The 18501-nt window shown below is 34.7% G+C and overlaps 2 protein-coding genes across 4 annotated transcripts in view; both read left to right on the top strand.

Moving 5' to 3' along the window:
- LOC107840085 (MADS-box protein JOINTLESS) overlaps positions 1–8997 on the top strand; it is a gene marked incomplete in the record, with an annotated part of 17975 nt that extends 8978 nt beyond the window's left edge. Inside the window, 4 exon segments of the mRNA XM_047394946.1 lie at positions 7037–7078; positions 8333–8380; positions 8461–8591; positions 8713–8997. Of these exon segments, the coding sequence (XP_047250902.1) occupies positions 7037–7078; positions 8333–8380; positions 8461–8591; positions 8713–8731 (240 nt within the window).
- A 2193-nt stretch (positions 8998–11190) lies between these two features.
- LOC107840087 (guanosine nucleotide diphosphate dissociation inhibitor At5g09550) lies at positions 11191–18015 on the top strand. Of its 3 annotated transcripts, none has more exons than XR_001665177.2 (14): positions 11248–11385; positions 11780–11842; positions 12023–12106; positions 13010–13117; positions 13206–13378; positions 13514–13625; positions 14420–14500; positions 14585–14647; positions 14965–15066; positions 15222–15346; positions 15878–16088; positions 16550–16624; positions 17340–17534; positions 17773–18015. XR_001665177.2 is itself a non-coding variant. In XM_016683816.2 (13 exons), the coding sequence occupies exons 1-13, from the start codon at positions 11299–11301 to the stop codon at positions 17391–17393; spliced, it is 1338 nt and encodes a 445-aa protein (XP_016539302.1). In that variant the 5' UTR covers positions 11191–11298; the 3' UTR covers positions 17394–18015. The 3 variants fall into 3 exon arrangements, 1 of the variants encoding a protein (XP_016539302.1); XR_007043708.1 differs by having other exon boundaries at positions 17340–17506; XM_016683816.2 differs by having other exon boundaries at positions 11191–11385; positions 17340–18015.
- Positions 18016–18501: the final 486 nt, after the last annotated feature.

The raw sequence follows: 18501 nt of genomic DNA on the forward strand, positions 1-18501 counted from the left end.
ATGAAAACAATTCAAGTTTAGGAAAACAAACTCATAGTTTATATAAGATTTCATCATTAAACGAGATTTACAATGCATGCTCTTCAAAATCCATCTCATGTACGAAATTATATACCTTAAAACCTTATTTAATCGATAAATTTATGCCCACGGAGTTTAGGATAGTTCCACATACCTTAAGCTTCTTGATTTGTGAAGAATGCTTGAATCTTTGGGACTTGAATGATGAAATTGTGAAAGGAACCCTATTTGTGATGTTTTCTTGAAGATTCTTGAACTTGGAAGCTTAAACTATTGATTTCTAGGGGAGAAGAGTTTGAATTTTGTTCTTGGGAAAGGAAGAGTTTACATAAGGTTTTGGTTATGATAAGTGGAAAAATAATGCCCTTTCGGGGTTTTAATCTGTAACATAGGTGCTTTGGGGAAAGGAAAAATGACTAAAAAGCCCTTTGGGCTTATATTTATGGATGTAGGAAACCCATCCTCCACGTCGTGGAGGTTGATGCGGTAACTTAAGCCCGCGTCGCGGAGCTATCGCGACAGCTTACTATTTTTGATGAAAATAATAGTCTTAACTTTTCGCTCGGGTATCACATTAAGGCGAACTTGGTATCGTTGGAAAGCTAATTCAATTATCTACAACTTTGTGGGTCTTGAGATGCAAAATTACATATATGTCAAAAGTTATACACGTTCAAAATTGACCCTTGTAGAATCGAATATAAAAATTTGGTTGAATCAAAGGCTCTTAGCTCAACTTTGTTCTAAGTGATTTCTATGAACATTTTTCACCTCATAAGAACTTCACACACTAGGATAAAAATCATAACACATGTATTGAAATATAAATCATGGGATTGGAGTTTACGCACGTAGGAACAACGGTTCAATGTCTAGCTCGAAAATGCAGGGTGTTGCATTATCTCCCACTTTGGATCATTTGTCCCCGAATGATGGGTAGGAACTTTTTGAAGCTCTAAAAGTATGGAATAAAGAACATTTCCTCACATGGAATATTTTTTCTCAATAAAATATGCGATGACATCAAAAGAGCGTCATGATAATCCCTAGTGAAACGTGTAAGCACGAAGCGTGAGATAGTAAGAAACATAGAGATGACCTTGCTCATGAGTTCTAGGGATCATAATCCTCACAATATATAAGGCATGAGTTTATTTGGTGATAATAAGCCCGATTTACATTGGTAAAATCATGAAATGAGATTTCGCGGAAGATAGAAATAGAATCATTCTCTACCTTACAAGATACAACGAATAAACTTAAACTTGGAGACAGTACTCGTCTATGCCTCAAACAGTGAATAACATACTTCATCATTTCAAATTTACAATTCTCTCATCACACACTAACCATAAGAGTTTGAGTTCCACTGCATAGTACTTCTACGTTGAAGCCTAACCCGGAGAAAAAAGGTGCTAGCTTAAGCTATGGGACCCTATACTCTACATCCCTTTAAGAATATTACTTCACCTTATCATTTCCATCAAATATCCTCGGGTTTTAATTCAGGGAGTACTAACCACATAGTACATGGATTTGTGTTTTCATCAATCACCACATTCAAGCCTATCATTACTACACCCACTTCATGGACCCCCCCACTAAAATCAGTAAATTCAACTACTGTCACAAAGATTTTTGCCACATATCTCGTTCCTAACTATTTCACATAACGAAAGTTCATCTCCTTCTTTCCCCTTTCACCTATAACCTTAGCTAAAGAAATAAAATCAAAATTTTCACATTCAAGAACATCTACTCCTCCTACCTAAGTCACTACTAATTTTCTATAACTACCATCATACTATCATTTGGAGGTTCATTGAGGGACCCGAGCATAAGTATCATGAATGAGAGTAACACTATTCGACTATAACTTATACTTATTGCACTACTCAAGGTGGGACATGAGGTGAAGATACGATATAATAGATACGAAGTTCTTCCTATATCAAGTGTCTGGATCATAAGTAGAGAGTCGTTCGGCATAAACACAACACAACATGAGTCCTTAGGACAGATCATAGTGAGAAACATGAGCGCTTACATCATAATCGTATAACATAAGGTCAGAATTCATGAAGTCAATGATTGAGACAAGGACTGATAAATTGAAGCTATTGCTTCTCATTTTCAGAGCTGAGATAGTCATGAATTTGCATGAACCTTATCACTTTGGCTAATCCTGACGTAAAATGAATCGATAATATATAAAAAGCATAGTTTCTTAGAACTAAGCATGATATAAGACATGGACTTTTATGGATCATGAGCATCATAAGCTTGAATACATGAAAGACTGGATTTACTGAGACATCATTGCTTCTAATTTGAAGGTCGAAACATTCATGACTTAAATGGAGAACTCAGACTTTAGACACAGGCAAGACTTGAATACATAAGACATTGGTAGAATGACCTCTTAAATTGAAGTAGGAGGAGTTTGCTTAAATAGAAATAGAATTATCATGACTCTTCCCTGAAACATGCCACCATGAGAAAATTCAAGAACTGCCTTAGTTCGTCATTTCCCTCTTAGATCAAAGTCACAATCCTAAACTTGCAAACATATCCCTTCATCAGATCTATAACGACAATTCTCAATACGATGGGGGGTATCAGTATACACATGAACACAAACTCCCTTTAATAATTTTAATTTAAAGACACTAAATTCTTTCTAGGACATCCCCTTTAGGTATACTAATCATATTTTCCTCCAACCCCCATAGTCATCACCTTATGACTGACATTATCATGGGCATGGGCATCCATGCTTCTAAACACTTAACACTCCATCTTCAACCTCTTAGAATACTAGCATTACACCTCCAATCACATAACTTACAACTTAACAAAGTTTGTAAAACTATACCAAAGACGCATATTGCCTACCTATATTTCCCCAGTTCAACTCTAAAGAACATCATACAACAAGTCCCCATACTTCTCCATACTAAGAAACTTGCGAACATAGACTAGGTGTACATGACACTCATAACTCAAAATCGAGTACACTATTCTTATAACTTAAGGCTCTTATCCATCAGATGATTTAGCCACCATTTCTAATTCAATACTAGACCTTATGCATATATCACAATTACATACTTCGACATTTTATAAGTCATCAACCAAAGATCTTTCACACATTACATCAAGCCTACTAATTCATTTTCACAAAACATGCATCATTAATCTTAAGCTACTATTCTTACCACTAAAATCCACATCTAAAGTTCAAGCCTATTGTCCGACACCAATTATATAACACCAATAAAGCATGCCGCATATTATATTAGTCTGTCAAATGGGGAAATCAACCCAAGCTTCTTATTTCACGCAACTACGACTCATAAGTTCATTCTCTCCAAAATACTACTACTACTACACCTTAGAATTTACCACACACCTTCTCACGTGCAGTACTAGTTGACAATTACTAGAGAGACGACAATCAAGGGAGAGGGGGAGAGGGTAAAGTCACATAATAGGGATAGTCGATCTTAATCTTATAATATAACCCATTACGATCTTATCAACATGTTCTACTTTCTCACATCATATTTACTTACCCATGCATACATCTCCCACTACCTTCAAATTCCATATACACCAATGAGTCTCGACCCATAACTTAATGACTAATCTACCTCTTTCCATTCACAACCTATAAATGATTTCTATAACCACCATAACATCCACTCTGAGCTCCTTCCCTATTTTAAATAAATAACAATTAAAGTCAACCACTTCCTTCACAGACTACCATACAATCTACAAATCTTGCTATAGCATTAGCCAATCATCATAAAAGAGCAAACCACCCCTCAGTCAAGGGTTATACAACTAAAACTACTTATTTATGTAAAAGTCACCCTCACTCTGACTTCTAGACTTGTGATTTCATATAACTGACTTTGGGACCATCTTACTACCAATAGGTTATGACACTTTAACATATATTACTACTCGGGTAGAAATATTGTTCCAACATTCTGTCACATATCTCTGCCCTTAACCATGACATCAACAACAAGGATTTTTGAAAGAAATTAAATACACTTCATACCTCAAGCTGAAAAGCACGATTGCATTAAGATAGAGGTATACACTCTAATCAATAACTTAGAAGCACTAATGGACTCCTCTCAAGTCCTTGTGCTATTTCATAACTTCATGGATAACTCAATCATAAAGGACTACATCATTAGAAAATCTAAACACTTGAACTTGTATCACCTTGACAATGAGGCATGACCCATAAAATTAAAGCAATGAAGGAATTTGGATAACTTTTGTATGGACGATGCTATAGCACGAACTAGAGTATGAAAGAATGAGAAACAACTCCTAAATGTTCGGTAGCCTCCCGATTATAAGTGTGGTGCACAACACACCCATACGCAAGACTCTACTAGACACGGCTTCATAGACACCCTGGGACCATGAACCGTGCTCTGATACCAAACTTATCACGACCCAAATCGAGGCTCTGGTCGCGATGAGCATCCCAAACCATGAAGGCCCGAGAGACCCCTTAGCGTGTAATCATAAGCATAATTCATACGATATAAATATGCGGAAGATAAATTAAAAATTCAAAGAAAATTTATAATACAAACTGTGTCAACAAAATATGACAATACAATACTCAACTTTTTCCTACGAAGCCTCTATTGAATCATAAACTAACTGAGATTACATATAGATAGAACGCTTTCCGGTGTAAGGGAGGCTCACCAACTTTGAACTCCTGAAACAATCTACTGCTGCTGAATTGGACCGCAGGTCTAAGCCTCAGATCCTACATTATAAGATAATGTAGCCGCCACGAAGGACAATCAATGCCTGAAATGTATTGGTATGTAGAACTAACAAAAAAATATATATTTTATATAAAATAGTCGAGAGCATTAAGAAAATAATTTATCATAATAGGTATCAAAACACATGAGCATAATTCAGTGAGCTTCAAAACATCCTTGTAAGTCATGACTCAACTCTTTGTTTTACTTCTAAGCTAGATGGTACACCCTACAAGTCTACAATCCCACGGGCCATATGGAATCCTCCCTTGACTCGACGGCCAAGCTCCCAATCCAAGTTTGCCGCAAGGATTAGATTATTAGTAAGGGAAGGGGGCACGCAAGATTACAATGCAGAGTGTCATAATCTCCAATCAAACCAACATGTCATGGTAGTGCACAAGATCACAAAGCAGGGCTTCTAACCATAGTCCCAAATTGGGACGACATGAATCAAGGTACACAAGATCACAAAACAGGGTACCATAATCCCACGTCGGCAAATCACGGTTTCCCACATTGAGTCTTTCAACTCGTGCTTTCTTCGGGTAACCATCTAACTCTCTTTAAGCCCAATTTAGCCTCTTAAAACATACCTCATGCTTATAAACAAATCTTTCTCATTCTGTTAAGGGCATATCATAATAGGGTATCGCCATACCCAGGCTTGCAAGTCGTTATAGCCCTTTTTATTCAAAAGCATGTTAATGACCACAAAAAAATTTAAACATCACATGAGGGAGTTGTTGTTTTAAAACACATGAAAACTTATACAAACTACTACTCTTTCAATACTTTATCAATCGGTGCTCATCCCTTTCATCAATCACATTCAAATTCTTTATTAGGAAACATGAACATTTGTAAATTAAGGAAAAAACCCTCTCAATAACAATCTATAAACATTAGCAAAATGTTTAAACTCAAACTTTTAATCATGTGTATATACAATCCACAACATTGTTAAGACAATGAGTTTCATAAAAAAAGAGATAATCACGCAAAACGTGCTCTCATATAATTTTTCAATCTAATAACACATGAAAACAATTCAAGTTTAGGGAAAGAAACTCATAGTTTATACAAGATTTCATCACCAAACGAGATTTACAATGCATGCTCTTCAAAATCCATCTCATGTACGAAATTATATACCTTAAAACCTTATTTAATCGAAAAATTTATGCCCACGGAGTTTAGGATAGTCCCACATACCTTAAGCTTCTTGATTTGTGAAGAATACTTGAATCTTTGGGACTTGAATGATGAACTTGTGAAAGGAACCCTATTCTTGAAGTTTTCTTGAAGATTCTTGAACTTGAAAGCTTAAACTCTTGATTTATTGGGGAGAAGAGTTTGAATTTTGTTCTTGGCAAGGAAAGGATTTACGTAAGGGTTTGGTGATGAAAAGTGGACAAATAATGTCCTTTTGGGGTTTTAATCCGTCACTTGGGTGCTTGGGGGCAAGGGGAAATGACTAAAACACCCTTTGGACTTATATTTACGGATGTAGGAAAACCATCCTCCGCGTCGCAGAGGTTGACGCGGTAACTTAAGCCCACGTTGCGGAGCTATCACGGCAGCTTACTATTTCTGACGAAAATGGTCATAACTTTTCGCTCGGGTATCGGATTAAGGCGAAATTGGTATCATTGGAAAGCTAATTCAATTATCTACAACTTGGTGGGTCTTCAGATGCAAAATTCCACATATGTCAAAAGTTATACACGTTCAAAATTGACCCTTGTAAAATCAAATTAAAAAATTTGGCCTAATCAAAGGCTCTTAGCTCAACTTTGCTCTAAGTGATTTCTATGAACATTTTTCACCTCATAAGAACTTCACACACTAGGATAAAGATCATGACACATGTATTTAAATATAAATAGTGGGATTGGAGTTTACACACGTAGGAACAATGGTTCAATGTCTAGCTCGAAAATGCAGGGTGTTACACAATCCTACCTTAAAAATAGTTCTTTTAAGCCGAAGATCTATCGAAAGTAACCTCTTTACCTAGAAAAGTAGGAGTATAATTTCCATACGGCGTACGTTCATTCTATCCTCCCAAATCTTATTTATGGGATTACACTAATTGTGTTGTTGTGTATTTATAAATTCCTCTCCTCTTTTGCACTTGTGTGATTAACAATTGTTCCTACCAACATACATTGATTCCATTAAATTGAAATTTAATTGTCTCTCAGGGTGACAAGTTTATGAGAGAGATCAGTTCCCTCAAGAGAAAGGCAAGTCCTCCATTAACTTAAATGTTGATTTCTTTAGCTACTTTCTCAATATAATTTTTTTTTCTTAATTAGGACATATTTGATTCTATCAGAAAGAACTAAATTTGACTGGTATTCGAATGTGTTGGTATCTTATGTTCAAAACATTAAATCAGAAAAATGAAATAAACTAGAATTAGAAAAGTAAAAATTTCAATTAAAGTAACCGAGATCCACAAAATTTACTATGTGTTTTTAAGAAATTTAATTCACTCACTGTTTTTGAGATTTTGGATTACCTCCTCTTAATTAGAATAAAACAAATACCGGTAGATGGTGTAACGGTACCTCAAATGCCAACGATTTTATCAAACACATAGACTATAGCAAATCACACAAACACTCAATATTTGTTTCTTAAAAATATGGAGAAAAAATTAAGAAATTTTAGAACAGTGAGGCCAGTCCTATGAATTTATAGCACTGATGGGTAGTATGAACATGTGCTATTATATTGTGCCTTGTCAAAAAGTCACTACCTATCAAAAAAAAAAATGTTTTATCAAAGTAAAATGTGTTATTCAAATTATATCCTTTTTGTATTGTGTTTTAAAAAGACATCACTTCATTTTTTCCTTCACATCTGTAAAATCCAATGTGGTTTTAGGAAAACAGTTATAGGAAAAAATATATGTCGAGATTATATCACTCATATGAGATGATTTATTATAGTTATCCTGAAAACCTACCTTGGAATGATTTGGACGTTTATGGAAGACTTTTTTATTTTGATTTTGGGTGAAAAGAGTCTGTTTCTGGAAACAAATTATGAGTTCTTGAAAACCTTTTATTAAAAGGGGAAAAAGTCTCAATTTATTTCAATATACTTTTGTTATTTGTTACAATTTTAGACACTCTAATTTTTGCCCTTAGAAAATAGGGTCTATATATATTTTCTATTCGCCATTTTCTGCCTCAGCATTGGATAAGTAATGTTTATGTATCCAAATTCTTAGAGAGAAAAATAACCAAGTATACCCCTCAACTTTTGTCTTGGGGTTAAAGTTTGAAGACAGTGAGTTTAGAGTGTCACTTATGGAACTTGTTTTTTCTATACCCCTAAAAAGAAGTCATTTTTTAGATAAATTATGTTTCAAATCACTCTGACAATCTAAACATGAGAAAATTTAAAAAAAAAAACAAACATACCAAACATATCGTTGAAGTTTAGTATAATATTTCTTGCCACCTGATTAAGTAGCTGGTGATATGCAGGAAGCTCAACTGCAGGAAGAGAATTCACTGTTGAAACAGCAATCACAAGTAAATTATACATTCCCTTTTTGCAAAAAAAAAGTTCCTCTTAATAACTTGTCTCTTGCTACTAAAACATTCATGAGCAGGCAAGATTGAATGAAGAAGGTCAAAATGCGATTGAGCAAGGACATTCTGCAGATTCCATCACCAACAATCGCAGCCTAGTCAATAGTAGTCATCAGGACTGCAATGACTCTGATACTAGCCTCAAGTTAGGGTACGATGAAAATACCCTAACTCTAAAACCCCGAACCCCAAATCCTAAACCCGAGACTGGGCGCACGCTCTTCACGTGTCCTAAGTTACACACGTCATCTAATTTTGCTTTGATTTTGCAGCTTGGCTTTTCCTTATTGAGCTCGATCTGAAAAATGGAGATACATATAAGTTACTGAAACAAGAACGAGTAATTTTCTGTATTTGTTATGCATCATATAGTGAAATGTATAAATTGATTAGGCTGATTGACCATGCTCGAAAAGTCTTTGGGACCATCAATTTCTCAAAAATCGAGGGGTCTATCAGTCTAATCAGAGAGTAATTAATGTTGTATCTAGCTAGGAACTATAGTATTTCAGATGATATCTATTCAATCAAATGTACCATTTTAATTTTCGCGGTCATGTGATGCTTGAAATTAAATGGCTAAATCGTGTATACTTGTGTTTATAGCACTAGTTTCTTTGATTCTTCAAGGAGCATAACCAAAATTTGTCATCGATCAAATTGTAGATTAAATTAAACTATATATTTAAGAAGTGTTTGACTAGATATATTATATTTCAACTACTGAAAAATTATTTATATTCACTTTTAGGAAGTGTTTAATCAGCCTTAATGCACAACTATAAGCAGTCATACCACCCAAGAATGTGGGGCAGCGGATAGAGTTGCTCTTTTCTTAACCCGAGGTTTGGGTTCGAATACTGGATATGAAAAAATCTTTGGTCGGGAGTGCTACCCCCATTTTGATCCCTACCAGACGCGAATCCAAATTAATTGAGCTCTAATGGACAGTGGCAGAGGCAGGATATTCACTAAGGGGTTCATAAGTGAACAAACGAATTAACCGAAGGGGGTTCAACATCTAATATATATACATAAAATATAATTTTAATCATGTATATATAGCATAATTTTTCGTCGAAGGAGGAGTCGGATAAACCCTTTCGACAAAGGGTAGATCCGCCACTGCTAATGCGGATACCGAACGAAACAAAAAAAATAAGCCATTCTTCAAGTGCATGTAGCTTACAAAGACACAATTGCTTGCAGTAAAAAACTAAAAAGAATTGCTTCAGAAAAATATTCTAAATTGTTTTCTTTATTTGTGAACCATAATTCAGAATAGGGGTGATCCGTCGGTTCGATTTTATGTATTATTGGTTTGGTTTATCAGTTGTCGATTTTTAAATATGTTAAATCAATAATTAAATTAATAAGATATTTTAATCGGTTTTTAGTCTTAACGGTTCGATTTTCGGTTTAACCGATAATAAATGTGCATAAAATAAAAATAGTAGCAACTAATAAGAAATGAAATGAAATCTTAGTTGCAGCAAAAAATATTTTACAAGAATCTTCAAGCTAGCTTGAATAGATTTTCGGAAAATTGAATAGGCTTATAGAAATGAAGGAGAAATATAGAGTAGGTCTTATATATATAGGGCTATGGGTTAACCCAATAAGAAAAAATCGAATAAAATCAATAACCCAATAATTTTTTTTAAAAAATTATTAAAAAATCGTTAACCTAATAATCCAATGACAATAAATTAATAATACTTTTATCGATTTAATTTATTACTCAATTCGATTTTCATACACTCTTAATTCAGAATAACAAAAGGAATTAAAGCACATTTAATATGAAAACCTTTTTTGGCAGATTATAAAAACATAATTAGTTAAGTTGTGACCTGTGAGCACATGTAGATGAGAACACTCTCCTATCTGAACAAGACACTCTTTACTTTGAACTCTTAATCCTTATTATGCTACCACACTCATATATCGATCCTACGGTAATACAACTAGTAGGGGTCATTTGGTTGTAAAATAGTTATTTTGAAATAATTAATTTAGTAATTAGTTATTTTAGAATTATTTTGGATAACTTATTCCATCACTATGGTGTAAATGGTGAGATAAGTTATTCTGATATTAACTAATACCTCCAACCAAATATGGGATAAAATAATAGATTATTTTCTCACGAGACTACTTATCCCTTATACTTCACACAAACGATCCTAAAAGTATTATCTTGTTTCGTCTTATATGACACATGCCACTAGGGGCGGACCTAGATTATTTTTGGGGTGCTCCGACACCCAGTAAACTCGACGCGAAATAGGTATAATTACATAGAAAATATATAAAAATAGATATAAAAGATATAAAAGCACTCGTTAAAACAAAAATTTGGTTGGGTGCATTGACATTTAGATTGATTTTAAAAGTTTTCCACTGGAAAGGCCATCCTGGGTTCAAATCTTGTTGAGACAATTTTTTTACCTTTTTCAGCGTTTTAATTTTTTAAACACCAACAATCCTTAAATTCTAGATCCGTCACTATTTATTTATTAATTTATTTTTTAAAAAGTCGGGAGCCATTTCTATATTAGAAACAGATAAAAATAATAATCACACAAAATATACATGTTTAATAGAAGTTAAAATTCAGTTATGGGAGAAAATGGGGGTTGTCCTTGAAAGTTCCGAAAAAGACCCGTTCAAATATATATATATCATCACCCGAAAGCGCGACACACTCTCCCTCCTTTAACTCTCCCGCCCTCTTTGCTAACACTTCCATTTCTCATTCTTTATTTCAATTAATTTCATTCATTCCTCCCCTAATCAAATAATTACTTCATTAAATTAAAGGCATCACTAAAGTACATACTAATTAATTATCAGTTATGGATGAAGATTACGACGTCATTGTTCTTGGTACCGGCCTCAAAGAATGCATTCTCAGTGGCCTTCTCTCCGTCGATGGCCTCAAAGTACCTCTTTTCCTCTTTTTATCCCGTTTTGTTTCCATTTTATTGGGGGTAGTTACAGGCGAAATGGGAAGAGGATTATACCGTGGGGAATGAACCATCAGCAACGAGGTGAAAGTTTTAGATAGACAATCAATTGAGCTACTAAGATTTCCCATCACTTTATTTTTTAAATTTGGATCACCGAACTTCGAGTGTTAATAACTGGATTTTATATTTAATATGTGTGCATGTTCATGAACTTTTTAATACAAGGCAATTTATGATGTCTACCAGAATTAGATCATCCATCTTACTATTTACAAGTTAACAGTATTCTAGTTTAGATCTTTATACATCTTCATGTTTTTTCTTAAATTGATCAGTAACATTAAATCTAACCTCAAAACGTCTTCAGGTACTACACATGGATAAAAATGACTATTATGGAGGAGAGTCAAGCTCACTTAATTTAATTCAGGTAACCACTTTACTAATGGCGTGGAACTTAAATATATATGCACAAACAACTTTGAAAAGCTCATTACTCTTCGGTCTGGAAAATGAGGCGTAAATGGAAGTTTGGTGCAAGTTAGTGCTAGTTTCATCTTAACAGTTGCAGCTAATCTCAGCATAACAGATATCATGTTATTTTGTGTAGCTTTGGAAACGCTTTAGGGGAAATGACAAGCCACCAGAAGAGTTAGGTACGAGCAAGGAATACAATGTTGACATGATTCCAAAGGTAAATAGTTCTTACTAGTTTTGATTATATATCTTACCATTACCTAAATTTTCCAGTTTACCACTCATTGTTCTTGACTTTTAATTCTTGTTTCTTCCCTTTTCCCCATAAGTTAAATGAATTGAGGCAGATTCAAGTCCTTGTCAAAGTGAATTGGACTTATTCACATAACTGATGGTTCTGTTTTATAATCACTGTTTACACGAGCGCTTAAGCTAATGTGCCTGGAAATAGTAGAAGTTTTATATCTGTCCGTAGAACATCATGAGCTTTAAAACTACAGGCAATTCAAAGAAGTTCCGGCTTTAAGATGAGATAAAAGAAATTAATGAAACAAATGACAACCATCTCATTTAGACCAGGTGCTAGAAGCGAGTTAGGTTACAGCAGAGGTTCCACCTAAGAGAGACAACTTATGACATGCATGCTTAGAATTCTAAGGAGTATCACTTTCTTTCCCTTAGAGAACCAAACATACCTTTTGATATATAGACTCCTTATACAAGTAGCAAGAGCATTAGCCTGTTATATAACTTGCCATATTATGAAGGTTGCCAATATTGCAGAAGTTATGATAGGTAAACAATTATCTAAACAGACGTGTAAATTCAACAGCATGTTCGATAATTTAAAGGAATTGAAACCAGATGCACTGGGGCGACTAGAGAGTAGGCTCGTCTTTAGGTAAGTTCATAGAACATCTTAACTTCCCTACTGATGACAGATTTACTTCATCAAAGGGACAAGAAATATTGAGTAAAGATATTGGGCTCGAAAGAGTTATGTTGTTATCACGACAATTTCCAAACTGTATTAAGTTGAGTTGACTATTGGCCTCTAGTATTAGATCTATATGAAATGCTTTACAAGTATGTAATTAATCTTTTTCCTGTTGTCCTATAGTTTGCAATGGCAAATGGAACTCTGGTCCGTGTGCTCATCCACACCGATGTTACCAAGTACTTGAACTTCAAGGCTGTAGATGGTAGTTTTGTGTACAATAAAGGGAAGGTATGTTTGTTAAAGCACTATTAGGTGTAGCTTCTGTTCTGTTCCGTTTTTTTTTTATACAAAATTCTCATGAAACTGATATCATTAGATCTACAAAGTTCCAGCAACTGACGTTGAAGCTCTGAAATCCCCATTGATGGGGCTCTTTGAAAAGCGCCGAGCTCGGAAGTTTTTTCTTTATGTGCAAGATTTTGACGAGAGTGATCCGAAAACTCATGAAGGGATGGATTTGAACAAAATCACTGCAAAAGAATTCATTGCGTAAATTTTCTTTCCACATGTGCTTTTGTTTTCTTACTGAACATATCGGTGAAGGCTGCATCCCTAGTGAATTATAGGTAAAGACAGTTTCTTCCACTGATTGGTAAGTTGTCTTCGTAACTATTATTTATGCAGGAAATATGAACTTGAAGATGATACTATTGACTTTATTGGACATGCCTTGGCACTCTTTACAGATGATATCTATTTGGCTCAACCAGCTATGGATTTCGTAAAGAGAGTAAAGGTGAGTTCGACCAGATCTATTTACTATTGTCAAAAGTATATAATTGCTTAATAACGATATCATCACTAAATTAGTTTGCTTCTGACACTGTGTAAAACATCACATTGACATGACAGTGTAAAGGTTTGGTTTGAGATTGCTGATGAGCTAGGTGTGACTTATTCTAGTTACTAATGCTGATTGAAAGCTTGTATAGGTATCCGTTTTTCCATGACTATGAGGGTGAAAAGAAATTAAGGAAGTTACAAATTTTCCATGTTATATCTATAGGGAGTGTAGGGCCTCAAACAAATTTTACGTATGTGAATGAGAAAGCCCGCAGCATGCTTTAAGTATTCTTTTATGTTCACCACCAACTCTCTTTGCCTATTAGACTCTAGGTTAGCTATTAATTATATACCTCCTGTGGCTGTAGGTATAATGTCATGTTACTAGAGCTATCAACTGATAATATCATGGTAGGTCTTCCATAAGATGTTCTCAAGAATTATCAGAATCGAGACATAATTGAAATGCTATATGCTATAGAAATATGTTGTGATGTGAATTCATCTTCCTTTCATATAAATAAACCTATTATGTAACTCAAACAAAAAACAGATTCTTTGATTACATGAGCTAAGATATGTTTTTTTTTTTGAGATAAAACATGCTTGACTGGCTGAGCAGTGCTTGAACAAGGATTCCTTTTCCCTCTTTGTTTTTGTTTATGAATTGAGAGGATTATTTGTTAGTATCAGAATTTTTTGTTTAAAGGATTACTTAATGACTACTCCGTTTCTTGTTTTTTAAAGCTTTATGCAGAGTCTTTAGCACGCTTTCAAGCAGGATCTCCCTATATTTATCCAATGTACGGACTGGGAGAATTACCACAGGTTTGTCTCCTTGGGTACTTTTTGTCAGTCATGTTTGAGTAAATATAATTTTTTCTTGTATTTGATTGGTGCACATGCTTTTAGGCGTTTGCACGTCTGAGTGCAGTTTATGGTGGAACTTACATGCTTAACAAGCCACAATGTAAGGTAATCTTCCAAACCATCCAACTCTAGATCATTTCGATGCGTAACGAACCCCACAGCAGGCAAGTTTTACAAATGTGTTAGCATCCAGAATGTGTCTCACTAATCTTTCTGATCTAACATCTAGACCCTTCTGTGTAATCTGGATCAGATATCCTCATATTGTAATTCTAAATATGCCATATTATTTTTCAAAGAAAACTGAGATGATAATGTACTGAGCTGGCTGCTCTGCTGAAAATGCTGAAGAATTCCACATGGCTTACATACACAATGAATTAAATTGAAGTTCATGTGAACACACAGTTTCTGGATTGCAGGTGGAGTTTGATGAAGGTGGAAAAGTTGTTGGTGTGACTTCTGAAGGAGAAACTGCTAAATGCAAGAAAGTTGTTTGTGATCCGTCATATTTACCTGATAAGGTACGGTTGGCAAATTGCAAATAACTAATATGTCCAGGCTTTCTGAATTGTCAATACATGTCTTGAACAGTTGCTTGATCATCTGCCTAGCGGAAAAAAAGATCAGATTGATAATTTCTACTGATAAATGATTTAATACCCATGACATTATGCAGGTTCAGAAGGTTGGAAAAGTTGCTCGTGCAATTTGTATAATGAGCCATCCCATCCCTAACACTAATGATTCTCATTCAGCCCAGGTCATTCTACCACAGAAGCAACTTGGTCGCAAATCAGACATGTATGTTTGTAGGCTTCCCGATAGTCTACTAAATTTACATATCCTATTGTGTGGTGTAGTATAGAGGGATGTCTCTAACAGTGCAAGCTTCTGCATCTAAAAAGAAGATTACAAAGCATTCTAATATTGACCTTACTTATATATGCCACTGACTAGTAATTAAGTCCTCTTTTTTCTAAACAATTGTTGAGAAGGGACTGTCACTATTTATTTAGACCTAGACTCCATTACACAGTGGCGGACCCAACTTTTTTAGGTTGTGGGTGCTCAAAAAAAAATAAATTTACTAAAACAATGCAGCTACAGGAGACGTGAAAGTTATGTCTAAAGCCAGAGCACCCAACCATGCTTTTGTTCTCTGGGTGCTTTTGTATATATTTTACCATTTTTTCACTGTTTCTTATATAATTATACCTCTTCTACGTCGAGTCACCCGAAAATTGCACGTCGGGCCGCCCATGCCATTACATGTTCACTAAACCTGTTGTGCTCTTCGGAGAAACATTAAAGATAACAGCATGCTGATTGCAGGTACCTGTTCTGTTGTTCCTACTTCCACAATGTCGCTCCAAAAGGGAAATATATTGCCTTTGTTTCAACAGAAGCTGAAACGGATGACCCCGAGAAAGAATTGAAGCCTGGTGTAGACATACTTGGGGCTGTCGATGAGATATTTTATGAAACTTATGACAGATTCGTACCTTCACATGACTCTGCTGCCGATAATTGTTTCATATCTAAAGTAAGTTCCAATACTAGTCACTAGTTTCTATTCTCTTACTATAACTATTTCATCTGAAATATATCACCAAAGAGGTATAACTGTGTTATTACTAGTTAGTACTATGATCTTTGATTTCTCCTGAGGAATTAGAAGACTTCACTGGAAACAGATAGGGCACTTTGATTTTGCTTCTTTGACATGCTGAACCTTGCCCCATGTGAAATTACTGCTGCTCAAGGGAATCATTCTTAGTTATTTAGTAACACCACTAAGGCTGAAAAATAATATAACAGTAATGTCTTACAAGCTTAGGCATGTGTAGCATATGCATAGTCTTCTTAACATAAATCAGGCTTCTTAAACTCTATGACAGACTTCTTTCCTGTCACTCCAATATATCTGTCTCTATACATCTGTCAGCTGTTCATTGTCAAAATTTGTTTTCTGATCCAATAACTCTGTTTTATCCTTCCTTGTAGAGCTATGATCCAACAACTCACTTCGAGTCCACGGTAATGGATGTGCTAGACATGTACAGCAAGATAACAGGAAAGGTAAGATTCCAGTTGGAATTTGGTTATCTGGTGACTTGTCGATTGACAATTTGCAGCAGTTTTCATAACACTTGCTCCCTCCATTTAAAAAAAAATGACCTACTTTCCTTTTTAGTTTATTTTAAAAAGGAATTATCCCTTTCCTTTTTTAGCAATACTTTAATTTCAACTTTTCACGTGACATATTTAAGATCACAATATTAAAGGACATTTTGGTACATTTGACATAACTTTAATTTAAGACCACAAGATTCAAGTCTTCTTTATTTTCTTAAACTTAGTATCAATTCAAAATAGGTCGTTCTTTTTGAAACGGAGGGAGCGTATCAACAACTCAAGTTGACTGATATAAGGTTGACAATGATGCCGCTACAGAAAGTTGGATACATACTCGGTCTTAGATATAGCTAGTATATATTAGTGATAGGGAACACACACACATGCATTGTATATCCATGCATCATCAAAGTTAGTTGCTGCGGAAATCGAGTTTTCATCTTTCAACAACCAAGCATACTATTGTCTGAATATGGAAGCTACCTAGCAAAACGTTAGTGGTGAAAAACGGGGTTCTAATTAAACTTATTATCTTCTACTGTCTGACAAATATGTTTTCTTTCTTTCGACTTTGTGTGAATGGTTGTGAGTGTAATGAACTTATTGACATTTCTATGCCATGGTAATTGTTTTATTCTTACATTTTTCTTTTGTTTAGGTTGTCGACTTGTCAGTCGACCTGAGTGCTGCTAGTGCTGCTGCTGAAGAATAAGCTAATTGTATCCACTTCATATGCTGCAAAATAAGCCAGTAGAAGCCAATTCTGTATTGAAGAATATATTCAGTAAACTCCCAAGTTGATTCCAAAAATGGACTTTGTTGGAGGCAAGCACGCACTTGCTTTATGTGTTAGGTGATCTTTGCAGTAGTTGCTTTCTCAAAATACCTCAATTCTCACCTCCTTCCCCTTCCCCCACAACACCCTAGTCATGCACTTATTTTTCATGTCCTTTATGGTTCTCTAATGATAATTTTTGGAAGGTTTCGGAATAGTTTCTATAGATCCTTTCCATTATCAGTTCATGATTGCTATTGTACTGATTTCATTTTTCATCTTGTAAGGCTTATTTGATATTTTTATTTTGTCAAAGGGATGATGATGATGACGGAACTAGAATCCAACTTAAATAGAAGTTAAGAGTTTTGCCTACCAAATAACCCCCAAGGACTTGTACGAGAAATTATCTCGAGAGAAGATGCAAAATTATTTTATTTTGCGTTTGATTAGGAGTGTTATTTAATCTTGAAATTAATTATTTCACCATTTACTCTATGTTGAAATATAAGTTATCCCATAAATTTTTTCAATCTATGAAATAACTTTATTTATCCCATCGCCCGTATCAAATAGCCCCTTGATTCCCTTCGTATTATGCTATTGTATTTGAATAAGCATTGATTAAGATAGTAAAAGAAAATACCTACTAAGGTAAAGGTTAAAAAGATTTGACTCTCATATTTTACTTATAAAATTACATTTGACATATTCAAATTTCAGTAGAGATATAAAATGTTAGGTGATTTCTTTTCACATATCTAGTCTTAGTAAACAAAGTTATCTAATACTATTGTTGGTGAGAGGTGACATGTATCGTGTGAAGTTAGTCATAGTTGCGAAAGTTAATTCAGACATTACGATGATTCAAACTAAAAATTACATTGAATATGTTTTTTTTTTTTTTAATTCCAGGATAATCCACAATCGCTACATCCTCTGCCACAATCTTTGTCCTTCAGGTGAGCACTTTATGCGCCTGCGTAAACCTTCCACTATATAATAGCCTACAAATCACATATGAAATGTAAATTACATTAGACAA

This window comes from Capsicum annuum, chromosome 8 (genome assembly GCF_002878395.1).
Source record: "Capsicum annuum cultivar UCD-10X-F1 chromosome 8, UCD10Xv1.1, whole genome shotgun sequence".
Classification (NCBI taxonomy): domain Eukaryota; kingdom Viridiplantae; phylum Streptophyta; class Magnoliopsida; order Solanales; family Solanaceae; genus Capsicum; species Capsicum annuum.